The sequence below is a fragment of the Photinus pyralis genome, unplaced genomic scaffold, assembly GCF_008802855.1.
Source record: "Photinus pyralis isolate 1611_PpyrPB1 unplaced genomic scaffold, Ppyr1.3 Ppyr1.4_LG1, whole genome shotgun sequence".
NCBI lineage: Eukaryota > Metazoa > Arthropoda > Insecta > Coleoptera > Lampyridae > Photinus > Photinus pyralis.
Window position 1 is genome coordinate 65,903,874 of NW_022170249.1, and position 19,468 is coordinate 65,923,341.

Consider the following 19,468-nt stretch of genomic DNA (forward strand, 5'->3'; position numbering starts at 1 on the left):
AAACAATATCCCCAATGATCCATTATGGCCTACTATTTAAAAACCGTAACAATGTTTATATTTTTGATTCACGACTAAAGAAATATAGGTTGTGATAAATCAGTGTAATCAGCAAAGATAATGCAAAAAACACCTTAAAATATACAGGGTGTCGCATTTAAACAATACCAACATTAGGTCAAATTTCAGAAAAGGTGGCCCAAAAAAATTGTTTTGACTACGCCATTGGATTCTACATAAAAATAAGCATTTTTTACCTCTTTTCTATCTCACACGGGTAGTAAGATAGCATCCAAAAAAGTCAAACTTTCACCCTGTATCTCAACAACATCTAGCTAGATTGATTCTGTTGGTGGTATTTAAAATTCCACAAAAGTAGCACAAGGTCTTTAATCTTTAAAAACAGCTGCAGAAATACACTGCAGTCTCAACCAAAATGGGACACACTGTACATTGGTGTGTTAAAAACTTTTTCTTCAAATTAGTATCATCAGTATTTATCGGGCCGAGAAAATCGTTTAAAAATCAATTCTGAATGCCACAAAAATTAGATGGTAAAGGGAAATTTAGTCTCGGGGAATCTTTTGAGCATTTTTATAAATACACAAAAAGTGTATCCACCCAATTTTCCCATTTTTTTCGTACAACTAAGACCTGCAGTTTGAATTTTTTCAAACCTTTGTTATATTGAATGCCATAGATACCAAATTTCGTCGAAATCAAAATTTTTTCCCACCTTTTTAAGATATACCCTCTGGGGGTAGCAATTTTGGAAACACCTAAGAAAAGCAGGAAGTTCCACTCTACTATAGTTCCTAAAAAAAAGTTAAGCAGAAAATCAAGTTTTGGAAGAATAGCTAAAATGTTTTTCAAGTTAAAAACATTACAAAACTACTTCAAATTGTAAAACAGGAAACATTTGGAAATGTTTCCAAAAATATACTTTTAGACATTTTCCTAAATATTCTCAAATTTCAATAAAATTCCAAAGAAATGAGGACGATTATGAGGAATGTTAAGATTTTAAAAATCCTGAGGATTCTGAAGGTTCTATTATGAAGATACTGTTGAAGTTACCTGAAGGGTAGACAGTGGAATTTATTTGGACCATTGCAATGGTGCTCGAACTAGTTACCACTACTTCGAACTATTGTACAACTATACAATTTGGATTGGGCTACTTGAATCTATCACTTAGGGGCTGGGACCACTCCTATCCTCCCCAGGTTTTTTTCCCCCATTTTCTTTCATGAATTACGCGTACATTTTAATAATCGCCCTGTCCTATGTCCTCTACTTCTTTGAGAAGAAGTCGATTATTGAACCTAAAAAAGTTAATACAAATACAAGAAAATTATAATTGATTAGATTTTTATTATTTATCGCATCGTTAGCTAACTTTCTTTACAGATTGTACTAAACCATTTCCTAGAATTGCAAAATCTTCGATTATCGCTTCTTCGTTTAATACCAAATGTTTCTTATGTACCTTTCTTCCCTCTATGTTTGACACCTACAAAATAACGGTTAACTGTAGCTGCCTTTTTCAAAGCGACCCACCTTAAACGGTTTACTTTCAAATATATGCGGTTTCCATAATACCCCAATCACGTTGCCACCGTAAGAATTATGAAAAAACAACGCGTAACTGCCATAGTAGTGCTGTAAAAGCAAAAATTTTAATACCGTCCGAAGATATGTTGGCTCTCACCCTTAATTCCTTTAAGTAATTTTCGACGGGACTAAAATTTACAATGGGAATTTTTTCGGGCAGCGCATCTTGCTTGATCACTACATTTTGACTACGTTTCGCATTCAGAAAATTGTGTAAACGGATTATGGCATTGTAACCCTGAAGATTCGGTACAAATAGTTCGTCTACGACTAAATTCGATTCGGAAATTCCTCGCTGAACAATGGCGCAGGTGCAGTTAGCTAGGGTTGCAAGTCGATTTAATATTTCCACGGTGCAATTTCTCGAAGACACGAACTTATCGTAGTCATAAGATGTTAGTATGGCTAAGGGGGGGAATTTGTCACGTTCCTGTTGAAATTTAGACTGGTGTTCATCGACACTCTCTTCTACGAATATTATTTGTAAACTCAGAGAGAGAGAAATGCTACTTACTTGTTAATTCGCCATTGAAATTGACAATTATTAATTGCAGCTGCCAATTGCAATGGGCTACGAACTTTAAAAATCGTAGAAAGCCGACCTGAGGTAAACTGGCGTTATTGTACGGAGCACTGTTGATAAATAGATAGGCATTAAGCAAGTCGATTACGATGTCCGGTATGTGATCTTCGTCGATCATTTGCGCACGCACCCATTGCTTAATCAAGCACGAGGTCGGACCAAAACATGGGTATTGGGAGTGAACTCTAAAGCGTGACAAATTTGTGTGGAGGATTTAAATTAATTTCCACTTACCCGTGCAACGCCCCCACAATTTGGGGAATAATATGTAGCTTATATTCCAAAGCTACACTTTCCGATGTATCTTTAAAAGCAACGGTTCCATCTTCTTGGGTATACTTTCTTAGTTCCGTAATCTCTCTAGGATTGTGTATATACAATCGAAACACAAACCCTTTGTATAAGACATCTAGACAATCTCGATGTACGCTCGACACAATTTTTTTCGACTCCAAGTACTTAGACAACTCGATGTAGAAACCTAACTGTATGTATCGTAATGCTTGTAGGTTCTGGGGCCATTTGGAATTCATTCCTGAGAATCGCTAGATAATTTTATAACTCATCGGAATTCGTATGTTACCTAGTTGAATTACGCATTCTACAGCTTCAACGTATCTAGGCACAGCATCATATTTTGAAGAGTCTTTGAACACTGTGTTGTTGTTTTTATGTATTGTAATGCCCTTCTTCAAATTGTCAAGGCATGGAGTGGGAGGATATAGTGAGGTGTAACTGTAAACAAAAATTATTTATTGCTGGCTTCTATTATTATTCACTGTATGGTGTGCTTGTGTACATACTTTCCGAAATGCTCCCTCTAAATTAACAGTAAGAACCCACTTGCATAAAAGTGAACCTTCTTGGAACTGGCACAACATTTTAAAATTAATTTTTAATTTACCCACGGCTAGCTCAGTAATAAACAAGGATTAGCTCTATATCTCTTCTTAAAATCGGAAATTCAAAATTTAATGCTCTGGTTTGATTGAACTTGAATAAATACGCATGAGACTTTAGTTGACTAAATATATTAATAACAACAAGGGCGATCAATTACCATTTTTCTTTACACGCCTCAATACGTTACATATATTGGTATGGTTCATGGAGAAAGACAAAAAAAATGCAATACCTATCTCGTGATCACGTGCCCAAAATTTTAATCCAACAAAAGGAATGGCATCCAATGAATGAAACAAAAAAACCAAAAATCCTTCAGTTTCGATTCTTATCGAATAATACAAAATCTGTTTCATGCAAATGATTCTCGCGGGTCGATTCCTTTAGGAATATCAAAATTACATCAAGCAAATTTAATACGCAAATTCCAAAAAATTACCAATCACTACTTTATCCAAATCAAAATTTAAAATGAACGAACCTGGTGCTGGTAACAATTAATCTTATCTCTTCTTAGAAAATGCCGCTTCAATGGTACAGTTGACTTTTTGCACCACCCTGGTAACAGTATCTGCGTCATGAATGCAAAGTTTAATGGAAGAAAAGTCCGTACGAATCGCGAATCCAAGCAAACCGGCTTCAATTTCGTGAAGATAAATCTCGAGATCGGTACTATGCAAAGAAATAAAATGCCAATGCTCTGCTGTGCTGATATTAATTTTGCCCAATTTATTAATTGGTAAAAGGTAAACTGCACCGCTTAATTATCTTTAAATTCACTGCCGTATGCCGTTTTATACAAAATCTTATTTATCGCACCGGGCGTTAACGTCCAACTCAACTCAACGTGGAGGAACTCTACTATTCGGATAGATTTCACTCACTAATTGCCCGTTCCAGTTCCCGAATCCCAAGCGCAATTTCTCACAAATACACGGAGATATTTCTCGCAACATTGCTACAAATGTCAACCGCGAATCGCTTCTTTTATACGGCGGTATTTGTACGTGGTCACTTTTGAAGTTAAACTAAAACCTTCAGTTTTAGTTGAAACAATTCAAGAATAATAATAATTTGCGTACCCGAATAGTACTTGTAGATTCGAGAATTCTCGCTTTCCCATTTCTCTCGCTATATTTTAATCTCGTCCGCTAGAGAAACCGAAACGAGTTTCCTTTTCTGAACGCAACGACCTGGAGTGCCCCAAAAACCAATAGGAAACACAATGGAATGAACGCAACTTTTACGTCAGAAGAAATCGTGACAACCGCCCCCGCTTTCCCCAATACGTTTCTTGTTATCGCTAGACATACTTTTGTTCACATTCGCTATGAAGCGGTATATGTGTAAATTTTCCTACATTGAACAAAATACAATTAAAAACCAATTTTTTCAAACGGCAAAACTGCCACCTGCATTAGATGCTTTCGATGTTGTAGATCATTACATGATTATCGCAATATTGCGAAAATGTCAAGCATTTTAACGCAGAACCAACATTTGGTGGAAAATTTCGAACATCTTATTAAATGCCCTTAGCACCAAATTTGTAAATTCAGTGTTAAGGAATACTAACATTTGTGGAAGAGTCACAAAATACTCTTGTAGAGGTACCTACATAAAAGCCTTTTGGCTGCTCTGAAATCAAGAGTAAATGCGGGAGAGGGGGTATTTATGAATAAGCACCAGAATTAGTTTATTTCATTTGAGTTTGTATCTGTAGTGTTATTTTTCCTATTAAAATTCTTTGTAATTGCGTAATTGTTTATAAAAATCTGTTAATTTAATTGTAAAATGTGAAGAGATTTTGTTATTGGACGAGATTTACAAAGCTGGTGTTGTCAAAGCTAATTATGATTGACGTTTTATTTGTAAAAACCGGAAGGATATTTTATTATGGAAGTGGTGTTTCGTTAAATACTGCAAGCAGGGGCTGGTTCGTAACGGTTGAAAAACTGCTGAGGTTCTCTTGTTGTTGATCAAGAAGTTTTTATTAAAGTGTGACCTTGAAAAAAGAAAGCTCCAGTCTCTTCTCTTCTTCCACTCCATCTCTAACATTAGAGTTCTTATTTTTATTTTAAACTAGGACCTATCTAACTGCGCTAATGTGAAATGTACGGAACCTCAAAGAACACATTATACTCACCAAAAAGTCTGTGATATGCCTTTCACATTAGTAACAACCAGGGGTAACTTCGCATCACGCAATTCCTTAGATATTTCGTCGAACACCCGTATTACATCCAAGCTTTTTTCTTCGCACGATCCCAACGTTAACGAATTGACGTCTCTGATCGATATCATATCCTCAAATTGATTCGCGACAATGTAATGTTTTTCCACTTTTAGCTCTTGCGTCACGACGAAATTTAAAATATTTTGAAATATGCGCCGTTTCTCCTGCACGTTATCGGCGGGAAAGTACACCGCCTCGCAAATGGCGCCATCTACGAATCTCCTGATCTCCGCCAATTTCCCCCAGAACGTTTTGAACTCGTGAGCTTCGGGCGTATTCGCCTCGGGACCCTTTTCAATCAGCGAAAAGGCATGGGTGGAATCCAACGTGATGCCGAATGTGATTTCTGTCAGGCCTCCTCGGTCGGTTTCTTTGCAGGAAAGTGGTACAATGTGCAAGACCCGCTTGTTTAACCCTTTATGTAGGAGTTTTAGAAGTGTTTTAACTATAATATATGATGAAAATCCAACGCAGCGCGACTGTTCACCGATACTCGCCAGATCGTAGACGTTCTTAAAATACTCGCTGTCTTGCAAGCTGAAATTATTTCTAATTATCATCATAGTTTGGATGTTCAGATGCGGTATAGAATCGAATAGTGTGAGACAACTTCCATGTCCGTTTTAGAAAGTAAATTTCTAAGGAGAAGAAATCAATAATAGCGCAAGATCTATTTACTGGAAATGGCCAGTTGAAAATGGGGGCGTTCCGGAAGCTCATAAGAAAGTCCAGAGAAACATAAAAAAAAAACGGTTTACAGCATCTTTTGCAGTTTCCTGTTGATCCAGTGCTTGAATTGTAAAATATAAGGCTCCGGTACGCCACAACGGTATGAAATATGAAAAAATAGACTAGAACTTTGAAATTATGCATTTTTAGCTTAATAGTCCAGTCGACAGGTTGGAACTAATGCCATTTATGAAATTAAGGAAGAAAGACCATGAATTGTGGAGGCAGCCGGAAAAATAATATTGGAAGACATCCACTCCATTATAGTATTCAATACAGTTGAGTATCCTCCGATGGATAACTTCTTGGGTGGTTGCAGAGACACTGCTTCTTCTATTTTACATCTTGATTTGGAGCAACAAACAAGGAATCTTGACTCTTGGAAAAAGAAATACCTCGCTCCGGCTCATACAATCGTGATAGCAGTGCGCCCCAAATCTTTTCTATCCTGTATTGTAACTGCTGTTCCCGTGTTTATTTACAAGAAGTTTGGATGGTAGCATAGAAGTGAAGCAGTATATAAGGAAGCCAACGTGATGATCGTCAACGTTGCCATATCCAATGCCAGCGGATTCTACAGTGTCATCATTACCGCTGAAGATGTAGACATACCTACTTATTGTTGATAGTCCCATACAAGGTCAGCCTTTGCCCATATGTTTACCAAGTGCAGTACATTTTTTTTAAATCTTGATATGTCAAGTGATATGTAAACAAACACGGTGCAAATGGGCTACCTAAAAAAAGTCGAGTGTAAGGGTAGTTTTGACTTTTTTGGAAAACCCATTTGCAATGTGTTTGTTTTCATATAAGTTGTTTGAATTTTTCATGGTATTTTAATAAAAGATCTCAACAAAAGGAATTGTTTTCTACCAACTACCACCCTTCTTACTTACCCCTTATCAAAATAGAGGGTGGGGAGGCGGAACTGGTTTTATCCTTCATGGTACTCTAATGAGAAGACACAACAAAAGGAATTAATTTCTACCAACCATAGTCCTCCTCCTCGACCCCTTATCGTAATCGGATATAATTCCTTATATCTCACGAGAGGATGGTCGGATGAAGCCACTTACAAAGGGTGATTGGGACGTATGGAATAAATTTACCCATTGGTTATGTCAAAACTTGCAGTGCGAATATCTCGAGAATGGAATCTCGGAGAAGAGTACTTACAAAGGGCTATTGAAACATCTGGACTTGGGCGTAACAGAAGAATAAGGTATAATTCTGCATTTTTTTGCGAATTTTAAAAAATGACCATTTTCCGTTAACAAATTAACATAAAAAATGTTTGAATAGTCAACATTGTAAGAAACGTAACGCTGTATAAAAAAATATATGTTATACTCTATCCATTTTAAGAAGGTAGCGATAGAAAGCATAGGGAAGCTTTGACCTTGACTGTGATTGGTTAAAACACAAGTCAGCATTACGCTGAACAATAAATCAAGTGACGAATTTTTTATATTTTTCCTGTGTGTGCTTATCTTCAAACACAGCGCCATCTACCACCTTCTATTGTAATGAATGCAGTATAGGTGCTTTTGCCGTAGGGCGAAATGGAAGAAATGGTTTTCGCCTTAAGCGAGTAACTTTCCAGTTTTCATGAATTGATTAGTACTTCCCGAAAGTCTAGTAACAGACTATTTATGAGTACAAAGGAAAATAAATATTCTTATAAGTAAGAAACGTAGCATTGTACGCGCATACCTGATGTTTACAATATGCGATATGTATGCCTTTACTAGAAGCATCTGTGGTTAAAATTACACAAAAATATCTCTATAAATAAGAAAGTTGATATTGCGCAATCGGCGCATGCGCATATTAATCTTGAAGATTTTTCTTTGTTGAGTTGCCAGAGCTATAAGCTACCAAATGCAAAAAGAACAAACTAAATATCTTGAAAACTGTAGAAATAGTTAAGGCTTCGGACGGACGGAAGTGGCCATAATAGCAACTTCCAACATGAGTTGGCAATTTGCCCGCGACCTCTTTTCAGATTGTGTCATAGGATCCTTGAGGTCCTTGAGAAAATGATAATTAACCATCCCTGAACAACATCCCAAAGTTTCATTACCCTCAAACCTTTTTCTACCTCCAAATAATTTCCCCTGTGGTAGTCGTCTCACTATTCTCATCTTTACCCTACTACCTAGCTATATAACTTACATCAGTAGAGCATCATATTGCAGCTCCGGGCTCATTTTGTTCATAAATAAATCGCCAAATGAGTCGAACGTGATGTTATCAAGAAACGAAACAGCCAACTGAGCTTCGCTTCTAATTTTCATATAAACATCATAATGTAGAAATGCGGCCAAATTATAATTTCCACTACTGTCTACGAACACCACATCATACTCCGCCCGAAAGTCCTCGAACTGCACATTCTCACACATACTAATCGGGTTCTCGTGCCAATTAGTCGTGCTGAGAAACACCCAGAAGATTCTCACAACCTGATACGAACTCATGTGCTTATTCAGTTTGCGCTGCAACGTTAAATACAGGATGGTTTGCGTGAGCAAAGTGTGAGAAAAACCAAATGTGTTGTCGTACAGGTTTCGCTGTTGAAGCCAAATCGCCAACAGTTTTATAGCATCTTGTACGTTGTTGAAACTGTCCAAAGTACGTGCGAGTAACTCATTATTTTCCCAGAGAGTTAGGTCGTGCAGCAAGCGCGCGTTATAAAATGCTGTTGTCGAATCCTTCAAAGCGGCTGCATCAAACTGATATGGAGTCTCAAACAGATTTTGCCTAATATTGTTTACGTTTGGCAAAAAACGGGTCGTCTTAAAATAGTCTCGAGGTGGAAGCACGTGCAGGTGCACTACAATTTTTTCAGAAAAATTCGGGATCATTTCTATGAATGCCTCGGAACACTTAATTTCCGAAGAGATCTCAGATTTTTTAATGTTTAAGTACAGGTACGTCGCATAGTAAGATTGCTTCACCTTGAAACGGTTGTTCAAATAGTCCCCTTTAAGTAGGCAAGCGTCAGGGATGTGGATTGCGATGTCAACTTTAAATTTTGAACCGGAAATCGGACAAAAGTTTGGCAGACCAAACACAGAGCAGGATTGTGGTTTTTTCAATTTGATCAATAAATCTTGATCAGCTTTAGCACTGCAGTTATGAGTACTTCTTAAATTATTGAGGAATTTTTTTTTCTGCTTATTGTTCAAATCGCTAGTCGTTATTTCATACTCACGCAGACTTTCTAGTACTTCTTTAAGACCGCCGAACCACTCGCAAAACAATCTCTTATACTTCTCTTTCATTTTAACTTCATCGAGTAACTGATCAATTTGTAACCTGAACAAATTCGAGTTGAATAACTGTTCGGTTTCTCGTAATCGACTCATTTCTTCTGCGGTCGGTTGCCTATACAGTTTTGATGGCAATTTCTCTACCTTGAGCTTCTTACTTTGACCTTCCTGGGTAGTGTCTTGTTTTCGTTTTTTGTCCTGCGTGTCTTCCTCCGAATTGGATTCATATTCGTCCGATTGAACCTCTTCGTCTCGCGAATTGCTCTGGAAATTTAACTAGAAAGTTAAAAAGAAGAATTATAAATTGTTTACCTCATCGTTACTCTCCATCTTAAATCAAATTGTTCTGTTTCCTATCTCTTAAAGTGATAAAAACTTCCCTTTTAAGTCTTTTAGTAAAAAAATACAAACATAACCTATAAAAAACACGTTGTAAAACATAAGACGTTGCCACTATTGCCAGATCATACCTTTGTTTATTCATATACAGAGTGCGCCATAAGTACCGGAACGACCAGATATTTCAATTTTCAATGAACCATTTTTTCAAATTAGAGTAAAAAGAATTCTTTTGCTTTAATGACAACCCACAATTTTTTTTACTTTAACTGTAATGAACCTTGTATTGCTTGTATTTACTTTGTAATCTTTGGTTACTATAAACGTACTGGTTTTTATTGTGTATTTAGAACTAAAAACAATATACTAGGTGTGCTATTTCAAACAAATTTGACAAAATCGGTTCACAGAACATCAATTAATTTTACAAGCATAAATTCGGGTAAATTAATAATTACACGTTGCGTTGTACTTATTTAAAGTTAAACTGTTTAAAAATGATTATTTGTTAGGAAATCAAAAAATGATTGTCGAAAGTGTGTTAGGAGAACAAAAGACGATTAATTTCTCGTCTAAACAGGTCAAGTCTAAGTGTTAAATAAGAAAGCACATTATCAGAAAACAGAGCCCTTTTGTAACAAAGCAAGCAGTTGATTCCACCTCTAGATACAGTTATATATCTAAACCGGCCACGTCCTACGTTTTTACGAATGACTTTCGTGTCTAAGTTAATTATTTTTGTAATGATAAAGCTGTAATGTCGGTGAATTCACACACCCTGAAATGCATTTCGAGTCTTGCAAAGGATTTTGAGGTTCTGCGATTTTATGTTTCGCACTTTACGCCCCTGGTTGGCACGATTTAAAAATACTATGGGACGACTATGTGTACCTGTAAACAGCTGAAAATTCCCGCCGAAATCCTAAAAATCGTTAAAAATTCCAACCTAAAACTATTTCGTTACCGGCGACTGCAGAGTATAATTTCGCGCGCTATTAACTTCCTCAAAAATGCCTTCTGGTAAAGGTCTGATTTTAAAATTTACGCGTATCGTTCCTGAAGCATTTTCACCCATCAAGGGCTCTGTGAAAGCGGCGGGCTACGATTTGAAGAGCGCACAGGATTGTCAAGTTCCCGCACGCGGTAAGGCCATAGTTTCCACTGGCATCAAAGTACAATTGCCGGAAGGATGTTACGGAAGAATTGCTCCACGTTCGGGTTTGGCTGCGAAGAACTTCATCGATGTCGGAGGTATGTGAGGTACTTACGGTTGTAATGATCGTTACGATTCATATTGCAGCGGGTGTCGTTGACGAAGACTACCGGGGAGAACTGAAAGTGATACTCTTCAATCATTCGGACTCCGCTTTTGAAGTAAAGGCAGGTGATCGCATCGCGCAGTTGATATGTGAAAAGATTTTCTATCCCGATATCGAAGAGGTTAAAGTAAGCTTTCTTTACCTGTGGAGTACTCGATTGTAACTTGATTTCTTTCAGGAGTTATCGGAGACTGAGCGAGGTGAAGGTGGATTTGGATCTACAGGAAAAAATTAAATGTTATCTTTAAGTTTATATTTAATGCGGGTTGTAAAATAAATAATGTTCCTTTTTTGTATTTAAATTATGTTGGTACGCCATTTGATTTAGTTAGTTACAAAATGGCCAGCGAAGTGCAACTAGCTCAAAGTGCACAAGCCGGCGGCGATACAATTTTCGGTAAAATACTGCGTAAGGAAATACCTTGCAATTTTATATACGAAGACAATTTAGTAAGTTCAAAAAGGCGTCATAATTTGAGAATTTAAGTGAGGTTATGTTACAGTGTGTGGCTTTTGACGATTTAAACCCCCAGGCGCCCGTTCATTATCTCGTAATTCCCCGCAAACCTATTCCTCAGCTGTCCCGAGCGGAAGACAACGACGGTGCACTTTTAGGACACTTGCTACTGGTGGCTAGAAAAATTGCTCAAAAACGTAACCTTAAAAATGGTTTCCGGATTGTCATAAACGACGGTCCTATTGGAGCTCAATCAGTCTATCACCTTCATATTCACGTCTTATCCGGCAGACAACTCCAATGGCCTCCCGGTTAATTTTAAGCAGTAATGTAATCCAATGTGTAAACAATAAAAGGTTCTTATCGTACATATAGTTATATTTTTACTCCATTTGTTTACAATCTCATTTGACAATTAATGGTAATCTTGGATTTCTATCTATTTCCCTTAGACTGTACAATAAAAAGAAGACTGACAGTAAAGGTAACTGTTACAGGGGATGTTAAAGGAAAATTGCATTTTATCACTTCTTACAAAAATGGAAACTAACTTAGCACTTAAAACAATATGATGTTATTAAATACTAAATGCAGTAAAAGTAATACATTATTAGCTTACTACAACATAATATAAAATTTACGAAATAACACACGAAAAATTTACAAAAATAGCAACAAAATGATTGAAATAGCAAAAAACTAGTCAATTTATAAAAATTTAAATAACAACGCAACACCGAAAATGTTATTGCCGTATAAAAAACTGTACCATTATTAACACATCAGTTTAATACATAAATCTGTTTCAATAAAATAAGCAACACCAACATCGTATCTTTTTCTTAACGCTCAAAAACATAAAATACACTCCATCAAAATAAATCTAAAATAGTAACCATAAAGATATAAACAACTCTTAAATTTAATAGTACGATTTTGGTTTATCAGCAAGTACTTAAAGTTGAATATGTGCACTCTTCGTAATAACCTTAATAATGGCACTCGTAAACCCACCGATATTAACGCATCACGTACAGCATTTCACACATAAAAAACGTGCTTAACTAAAAATACTCTTTCTTGCCAATAAACTTTTGATATCTTTGTCCTACGGTAACCGTTCAAGACATTGAGCTACACGGCAATCTTGGCGAACCCATCTGCGTCAAGACTCGATCCAGCCACTGTAAAGGACCATTTAAATGCAATTCTATCCAACAGGGTGTCGATGTGACCGTCTGCCGCCTGTAATATGCGTCGTTAATTACACAAACCGAGTGCACAACGCACAACTGACCTATATTCGGCACCCCAACCTTTTACGAACGACATTCGAATTGTACACATTCGAGTTAGTTGATAAACCGCCTCGAATCCCTGACTGACCGATTGCGATAGTAGAGCGGCGAACTCCTGATTGTTGAAAATTTTTAAATTGCATCCTGGAAAAAATTCCAGATTATGCAATTGTTACACTCTCAAAATACGCCGTGGAAAATGGGATTGTTTTCAACCCACGCTATGAAACGACAGAATTTTGGTACTAGGTGGGCAAAGGGCGTTTTGTTGTATACACACACCACTTGGGGTTATTTTGAAATATCACATTTTCTTCTTGGAAGACAAAAAAAGTGAACTGGTTCTAATCAACACAAATGGTCAATTTGGGGCCACCTTATGAGAAATTTGGTCATATTATACAAGGCTGGTAGTGGAGAAGTGTCTCACTGATGGCAGTAAGTGTATAAATGTGTTCTAAAAAATGATATCTAAAAATTAAATGTTTGTCTCATTAAAACACTTTTTTAGTTCGATTTTAGAATTTGGGATGGAAAAGAAACAACTAAAAATTTGTTACTGAGAAGTATCTAGATACCCTGTGAAGGTAACTGTATCTGTAACTAGATACTACAATAAAATCTGTAACTAGAGTCAACTCTTATTGGAGAATTTACTTTTCCTGTAACATACAGGGTGTAGTACCATAAAAATTAGCGAAAAAAGTTTTAGAGGAAAATTCTGCATGTTATTACAGTCGCCATACTCTAAAATATTTTTGATCACCAGATGACCAGAGGCGTACTATATTCCAGCAGCGATCACACTTTTGTTTTTTTTAGTGAACCACCCCATATATAATTGCAGATTCTGAAAGTACTTATTTTGTATTGTACCATGTTATACTCTTAACTTTAACGATTTCGCTGTAATAACCTTTTTTCTTCAAAATTTGACACTTAAAATTTTTTTGAGAGAAACTAAATCGCTAGCGCATCAATTTCTTTATTTTTGCTTACCATACATTTTTCATTTTCTTGATTCTACTCATTTTCTTCCCATGGGGGAAAATTGTCTAGTGCAGCCTGTTATACACAGGGTGTCACATAGAAGTATATAAAAAAAATAGGGCGTTAGAAGGGATCAAAACAAGCAAACAAGTGAGTATACTGTACGCCTCTGCTAATAGTGTTCTACTTTCACCACTTATACACTAGATGGCTCTTATAAAAAGTCCCTAGATATACAAAATATCGCAAAGTTAATCATATTTGATCCAAAAGAGTGGGGCAAAAATGCAATACTGTACTTATGAGGAACCAACTCATCAAATAAATTGTTATAGCGTTAATACGGCGTACAACACTTTCTAACCACAAAATAATGTAATACCCCAAAACCGAGGTCAATCTGTATCGACCATTGTATGATGTGTTGCCTACAAAGTGTAATATTGTACACCTTTCATATACTTACGCAAAGGTCTTAACTAACCTTACAAAAATACGTACCTGGAGGAATTTTACAAACAGTTGCAGGATGCCATCCATACCTTTGATTACAATTTGGCGATTGAACAAAGATGCTAGAATCACTTAAACATTCGGCAAACACTTCGCCACCTATATAATACAATCGTACGCCCTTCCCGATATGTCTCCGAGTTTGTTCGACGACGGAATTACGATTAACATTCGATAACAAACCGAGACAAAATCTGCAAGTTAACATTTTTAAATCCAACATCCGTCGAAAAAATTAAATACCGTTCCGAATTACTGGGATCTGTAAATCCGTCCACCGTAATCGAAGGTTGACTGGCATGGAAGGTTTCGCCGACTCTCGTATTAAGCTCGTAATAACTGATGCTACACCAAAATGCGGGTTCACAGTACATCACCGGTTGAGCGTCGACTGGAGGACTAGGAGTTAAACGTGACAGACCTTCACAAAGAATGTTCCGACTTTTAGAATTAAAAATGTATACAGGGCCTTCAAATGTAAGTCGACACTATTAATAACTTCGTTATTATCAGAGACACAAGGTAGGTTAAATTAGTTTTTTTTTACGCTGATTATAATGTTGAAAATCCCTGTATGTGATATAATGGAATGTTGTATAAGAATATTTTGAGAATGTGAGTGCGACTGTCAATTGTTTTTCGATTTTCACCATTGTAATCAGTGTAAAAAAACTCTATAGTTCTCTAATTTAACAGCCAGCTTAAGTTTGAAGACCCTGTATTCCCTTCAGGTGTTTTCATAAAAGTTGCCTTTGGTAAAAAACATTTTATTTGTGTTGGCAATACTGAATATTTTAGATTAAAGGAATCTAATGTAAAATACCTAGATGTTGCAATTATAATTTTGTGTTATGATATAAAAAAAATTGTTACAATAGTAATGTTAGACAATTATGATGATGGATTATGTAGAGATGTTCTTTTAAGAGATTACATACAGGGTGTTTAAAAAGTATGGAATATCAATAGGGTTAAAGTTGTAGGAGAAATGTAATTGAACTAAAAATAACCTTAGTTCAATTGGAACATCACAGCAGAATTTTGTATAATTTGCCATACAAAACTGTTCATTTGTAATATTACCCTAATACATTATACCAATAAAAATGTTTAATCAGTTAGCAGATAAATAAAGGTCAATTTTTTTTATTACCTCGTAAGTATTGTACTCGGTTTTAAACATTAATAATGATTTTTTATTTACATTTTCTAATTTTCTGCACACCTTTAGGTATAGTCAAGGTCATAATTTATCTACTTCAACCTTTTGTGCTATTTTTGAGATTATTGTTCAAAAACAAAAAACAAATTAACTTTAACCTTATTTCGTATTGTCAAAACAAATGAAATTTTCCAAGGCTCACACTTGAATACCTACTCATATTGTCGTTGTGATCAATGGGATCACCGTCTTCCGATATATAACCGGGAGGTGGGGTCTCTGTAGGGGGAGCTGCACTATGCGGAGATTCTAGGTTACTTGGGCACAATCCCACCGTATCCATGAACCCTGAATGTTGCATCTGCAAGCTAAATAACATCCGTAAAGTTGCGATAATTCGAGAAGAAATACTAACTTTATGTTTGTATTATGTGGAAATGAAGTGTTTTCGGGTACGGAAGTGCTCAAATCTTCTAACGAATGAGGAAATATGTTGCCTTCGTCATTGGTTAACGTATGCCTTGGAACTAAGATTGCGGGTAATGCTGTCGAACACGTAATTACTCGCTTGGAAAAAAGGAGTTATACGAACCTGGAGTTTCGATACGCGTGTAGTGGTAAGGATTAACGCATACTTCTTCTTTCTTTAACGAAAAAGCGTACTCGCAATGGTCCAAAGCGCGTAGCTCATTATGCGACTGCAAATCGGGCCACCTCCATAACTTACAGTATATCACATGCGGTAAACCTTTACGTTGCTGCACATTCGACCCTAAATCTGAGCAAGGTCGTGCTCTAAAAAATGTAGAATTAATTCTAAATTCTGATTTGATTTAAATAAAAGTGACGCAAATTTAGAATGTCCACCGCATTGTTAGACATTTAGGGTAGGTCGAAAACCAGACACAGTGGGGGCAGAGGGGGTACAGTCACAACAAATCCATAATCTGACCTTAAACTGTGGGAAATCAAACATGCAAACGGGGGATTCGTACCTTGGAATTGTCACGCATTTTGTGTTATGATTTTGTGAGGAAATCGCCCGCTCCAACTCCTCGAGAGCGCCGGACTTTTTTAACTTTTTCACTAAACTCTTCACGGCCTTCTCACACCATTTGTCGTCGGCGTCCGTACCTTTTTTCCAACCTAACAAACGCTTCACCACAGGTGGAGTAAACGGTAACATTCCACCTTTATCTAATTCGCGCAATTTTTTTAATTACTCGCACTATTTCTTTTATAAACCCTTAAAAATGATCGAAAAATTATTGCTATTCGAGCGCCATATTGTTTTTTGAATATTAATTTTGTGCGCGCACGATAATTCGCGCTGTAATTTGTGACGTCTTCGTCTTGTACATGGCAGCGGGTAGCGGCAAACGTATGTCGTAACTAGGCCGTTAAGCATGCGTATGTTTAAAGAGCGCAGTGGCGTCCGTGCGAAAAATTTAAATGATTTTTTTTCGTTTTCATTTGTTCATGCCCAAATTTGTCTACAAGTATATTGTACTTGCAAGTTACACCCTTACGACGCTACTCTGATTAATCATAACGTTAAATAGCCAGAGACAAATCATAGGTTGAAAGACTGAAATTAAATGTTACGCTCCAAAGCACTTTTGCTAGTTTCTTCCCTCTACATTCAGCTTGCTTTCGAGTATCCTGCACACCTTGTTTTTCCTTGCATGTTTTTGTCTCTTCGCACCTTCTAATTATCTCTGTACCTAGGTACTTGTATCGGTTTACCTGCTCCAGTTTCTCTCCTTATTCCCATCCCGATCCCAGTATTATTCATGCCTTTTCCTGGAGAAAGACAACAACCCCTGCCTAACTCCTCTGCCGGTAAAAACTTCTCCTGTTCCATTTTTTTAAATAGGTATTGTCATTAATCTTTTCCATGTCAACAAATTTTTGCCCTTCTCTGATTTTTCTGGTCCATCCCTCCTTTAAGAGCCTTACTAGTGCAGCATAGCATGCACAACCACGCTAATTGTTTTGTGCTCCTCACATATTTTTGCCTACATAGCTAATTACTGTTATAAACAGAAACTCTTTGGGCCATTCCCCACTCAAATATATTTCATTATACAAAGCTCTCTACTCTTTGAGCCCTTCCTTACAAGCACTTCACAAGATATCATCTACCTACATGTGCAGCCTTGCATTGCTGCATATCTGCAACTGCTTCTGCTCCAAAAATGACTTCCCCAATGGCATCCACATCACTTTCTGCTTCCACCTCCAATTTTGGTGGCCTTTTGCTGGCTTTGTACAGATCTTGCATGTATTTATTTTCTCTTAATAGCATCTTCACACGCGGGGTTTATCAGACGTGTAGCGACTTGTCTTTGTTTGTTTGTTTCAAATTCAAGTCAAATTTATAAGAGTACATGGGAGCGGGACTTCCAATTCTACTTCCGCTTCCGCAAAACATATTTGGTTTTCACTATTTATATCTGCACCGGGCAACCGCAAACATTTATTTAAACTCTATCTGTCTGCGATAGAAACTAACCAGTGCTATCCATGTATATATAGAAGAAGAAGAAAGATTTGAAATCCAGTATCGTTCCCACTCTTTCGTCTTTTATCTCCAAGTCAAATTTTGCATTTCCACAATTCACTTCTCCGCCCATCTCATATCTAATTTCACTCATCGAGATCCTCTTAAGATTTTCGAATTTCTCCTCTTTTAGTAACATTACTCACACTCCGTGTTCCTATCCGAACTTTGACCCTTCATTCTTCGAGCATGCTTTCTTCAGAGACTTTCCCCCGGCTGTCAGAATGGGAAACATGCCAGAATATTTAATATAAGATGAATTCATGATTTATTCCGTTTCGTCGAAGCACATAACTTCTCGGTCTTTAAATGGAATGGGGTGGCGAGTGGGGTGGTTATCCTTTGCTTTCACCATCCCAATATGCGGTTAGTATTTGCAGACTCCTACACATGTAGGAGTAATTTCCTACCCCCGGGACAAGTGTTTCCCTCTGCTCGCTCATTCGCCTTCAATGAGACCGTTGGTACTTGCCCTTGTGTAATATTGTGATAAGGGGCATACTCCCTACCAGGCGCGTCTCCAGGTGGCGGATAGAGGGGTTCCCTTCCCTTTGTGTATGGCTCAATTGGGTGGTATATAGGGAAGACCAAACAATTTTTTTTCCAAATAAACTAAAGGCCTGAATCTACACCCTCAAAAGTTCATAATGTTGCCTTTCTCAGCAACCACAACAAAATAGGAGGTTGACAAGTTGAAAATTCCTACCGCAAGATGGCGTACTTCTAAATGGGAATACGAGCAAAAACTCCGATTCAGACGAAATTTGATGGTTTTAATAAGGCAATGACAAATAGATTAGTTTTTGAAAATTCGAAAATATTTAACTGTACCTACTATTGGACCGGATAACTGGTCGCCCCTTTTTTGATAACTTTAAAGTGGAGAAAAGTATTACTTTTTCCATTTGGGATTTTCAATTTTTTTGAAATTAAGGGCGGGTTTTTTATGTTACTAATATTAGATCTATCCATGGGAACAAATGTGTTCACATAGGTCATTGATTAAATAACCGATTTACACTTTACAAGTGCCTCAAGTAAAGATCATTTCTTTGGAAGTAGGGAAAGCAATCCCAAAGAACCTCAAACTGACACTAACCTAAAACAAAAGATTGCAACTGCAACAAATACCTAATCGAGACCATCACCCACGAATTAACAGACCCGTCTTGTCCAAAATTGTGCTTTTGATCCCGTCTTTGAGGAGAATAAATTTTTTAATACTGGTGAACGGCATTAGCCACCCAGTGTACAAGGGGGTTTACAGTATAGTTGAATTCCGCAGTTCTAATTTACTAAGCGTGTACCTGAAACCATAAAACATTTTTTTGGACAGTAAAAGTTTATTTAAAAATAGAGGCTGATTAGCAAAAAAAATAATGAACATGTGCGGTTTTAAAGGTTTATTCAAAACGATATGATTGTGGCGGGCTCTGTGACGTAATAAGCCCGACCAATCAGCTCCTAGAACCATTCAGATGACATAA

At 36.9% G+C, this 19,468-nt stretch overlaps 4 protein-coding genes across 9 annotated transcripts; 2 read left to right on the plus strand and 2 right to left on the minus strand.

The window, feature by feature from the left end:
• Nucleotides 1–1,354: 1,354 nt before the first annotated feature.
• LOC116158949 (nucleolar protein 6) lies at nt 1,355–11,234 on the minus strand. Of its 5 annotated transcripts, XM_031471827.1 has the most exons (12): nt 11,141–11,234; nt 10,948–11,011; nt 9,811–10,031; nt 9,653–9,756; nt 8,241–9,616; nt 5,247–5,873; nt 2,781–2,932; nt 2,432–2,732; nt 2,129–2,382; nt 1,712–2,082; nt 1,561–1,662; nt 1,355–1,513 (listed from the first exon to the last, which is right to left on the minus strand). In XM_031471827.1, the coding sequence occupies exons 4-12, from the start codon at nt 9,668–9,670 to the stop codon at nt 1,391–1,393; spliced, it is 3,324 nt and encodes a 1,107-aa protein (XP_031327687.1). In that variant the 5' UTR covers nt 9,671–9,756; nt 9,811–10,031; nt 10,948–11,011; nt 11,141–11,234; the 3' UTR covers nt 1,355–1,390. The 5 variants fall into 5 exon arrangements, with proteins under 5 accessions (XP_031327687.1, XP_031327686.1, XP_031327685.1 ...); XM_031471826.1 differs by lacking the exon at nt 11,141–11,234 and having other exon boundaries at nt 10,948–11,034; XM_031471825.1 differs by lacking the exons at nt 10,948–11,011; nt 11,141–11,234 and adding an exon at nt 10,571–10,698.
• Nucleotides 10,652–11,294, plus strand: LOC116158953 (deoxyuridine 5'-triphosphate nucleotidohydrolase, mitochondrial). Its single transcript, XM_031471834.1, has 3 exons — nt 10,652–10,930; nt 10,980–11,125; nt 11,177–11,294. The coding sequence occupies exons 1-3, from the start codon at nt 10,690–10,692 to the stop codon at nt 11,231–11,233; spliced, it is 444 nt and encodes a 147-aa protein (XP_031327694.1). The 5' UTR covers nt 10,652–10,689; the 3' UTR covers nt 11,234–11,294.
• Nucleotides 11,289–11,825, plus strand: LOC116158954 (histidine triad nucleotide-binding protein 2, mitochondrial). The gene is made up of 2 exons (XM_031471835.1): nt 11,289–11,448; nt 11,502–11,825. Exons 1-2 carry the CDS (start codon nt 11,338–11,340, stop codon nt 11,769–11,771), a joined length of 381 nt encoding a protein of 126 aa, XP_031327695.1. The 5' UTR covers nt 11,289–11,337; the 3' UTR covers nt 11,772–11,825.
• LOC116158951 (mothers against decapentaplegic homolog 3) lies at nt 11,739–16,754 on the minus strand. 2 transcript variants are annotated; one of them, XM_031471831.1, is made up of 8 exons: nt 16,414–16,744; nt 16,011–16,213; nt 15,834–15,963; nt 15,635–15,786; nt 14,500–14,677; nt 14,245–14,450; nt 12,753–12,897; nt 11,739–12,700 (listed from the first exon to the last, which is right to left on the minus strand). In XM_031471831.1, exons 1-8 carry the CDS (start codon nt 16,602–16,604, stop codon nt 12,577–12,579), a joined length of 1,329 nt encoding a protein of 442 aa, XP_031327691.1. In that variant the 5' UTR covers nt 16,605–16,744; the 3' UTR covers nt 11,739–12,576. The 2 variants fall into 2 exon arrangements, with proteins under 2 accessions (XP_031327691.1, XP_031327692.1); XM_031471832.1 differs by lacking the exons at nt 11,739–12,700; nt 12,753–12,897 and adding an exon at nt 12,911–14,171 and having other exon boundaries at nt 14,228–14,450; nt 16,414–16,754.
• Between the last annotated feature and the right edge of the window lie 2,714 nt (nt 16,755–19,468).

Coding starts and splice junctions, on each gene's coding strand:
- LOC116158949 (XM_031471827.1), bottom strand. Junction 5,874..8,240: donor CAATATGATGCTCTACTGAT/GTAAGTTATATA, acceptor AAATAATTTCAG/CTTGCAAGACAGCGAGTATT. Junction 2,383..2,431: donor ATTGTGGGGGCGTTGCACGG/GTAAGTGGAAAT, acceptor GTCACGCTTTAG/AGTTCACTCCCAATACCCAT.
- LOC116158953 (XM_031471834.1), top strand. CDS start 10,690: ATGCCTTCTGGTAAAGGTCTGATTTTAAAATTTACGCGTATCGTTCCT. Junction 10,931..10,979: donor GAACTTCATCGATGTCGGAG/GTATGTGAGGTA, acceptor TTCATATTGCAG/CGGGTGTCGTTGACGAAGAC. Junction 11,126..11,176: donor CCGATATCGAAGAGGTTAAA/GTAAGCTTTCTT, acceptor GATTTCTTTCAG/GAGTTATCGGAGACTGAGCG.
- LOC116158954 (XM_031471835.1), top strand. CDS start 11,338: ATGGCCAGCGAAGTGCAACTAGCTCAAAGTGCACAAGCCGGCGGCGAT. Junction 11,449..11,501: donor TTATATACGAAGACAATTTA/GTAAGTTCAAAA, acceptor GTTATGTTACAG/TGTGTGGCTTTTGACGATTT.
- LOC116158951 (XM_031471831.1), bottom strand. CDS start 16,604: ATGTTACCGTTTACTCCACCTGTGGTGAAGCGTTTGTTAGGTTGGAAA. Junction 16,214..16,413: donor AAATGCGTGACAATTCCAAG/GTACGAATCCCC, acceptor TACATTTTTTAG/AGCACGACCTTGCTCAGATT. Junction 15,787..15,833: donor CCACATAATACAAACATAAA/GTTAGTATTTCT, acceptor GATGTTATTTAG/CTTGCAGATGCAACATTCAG.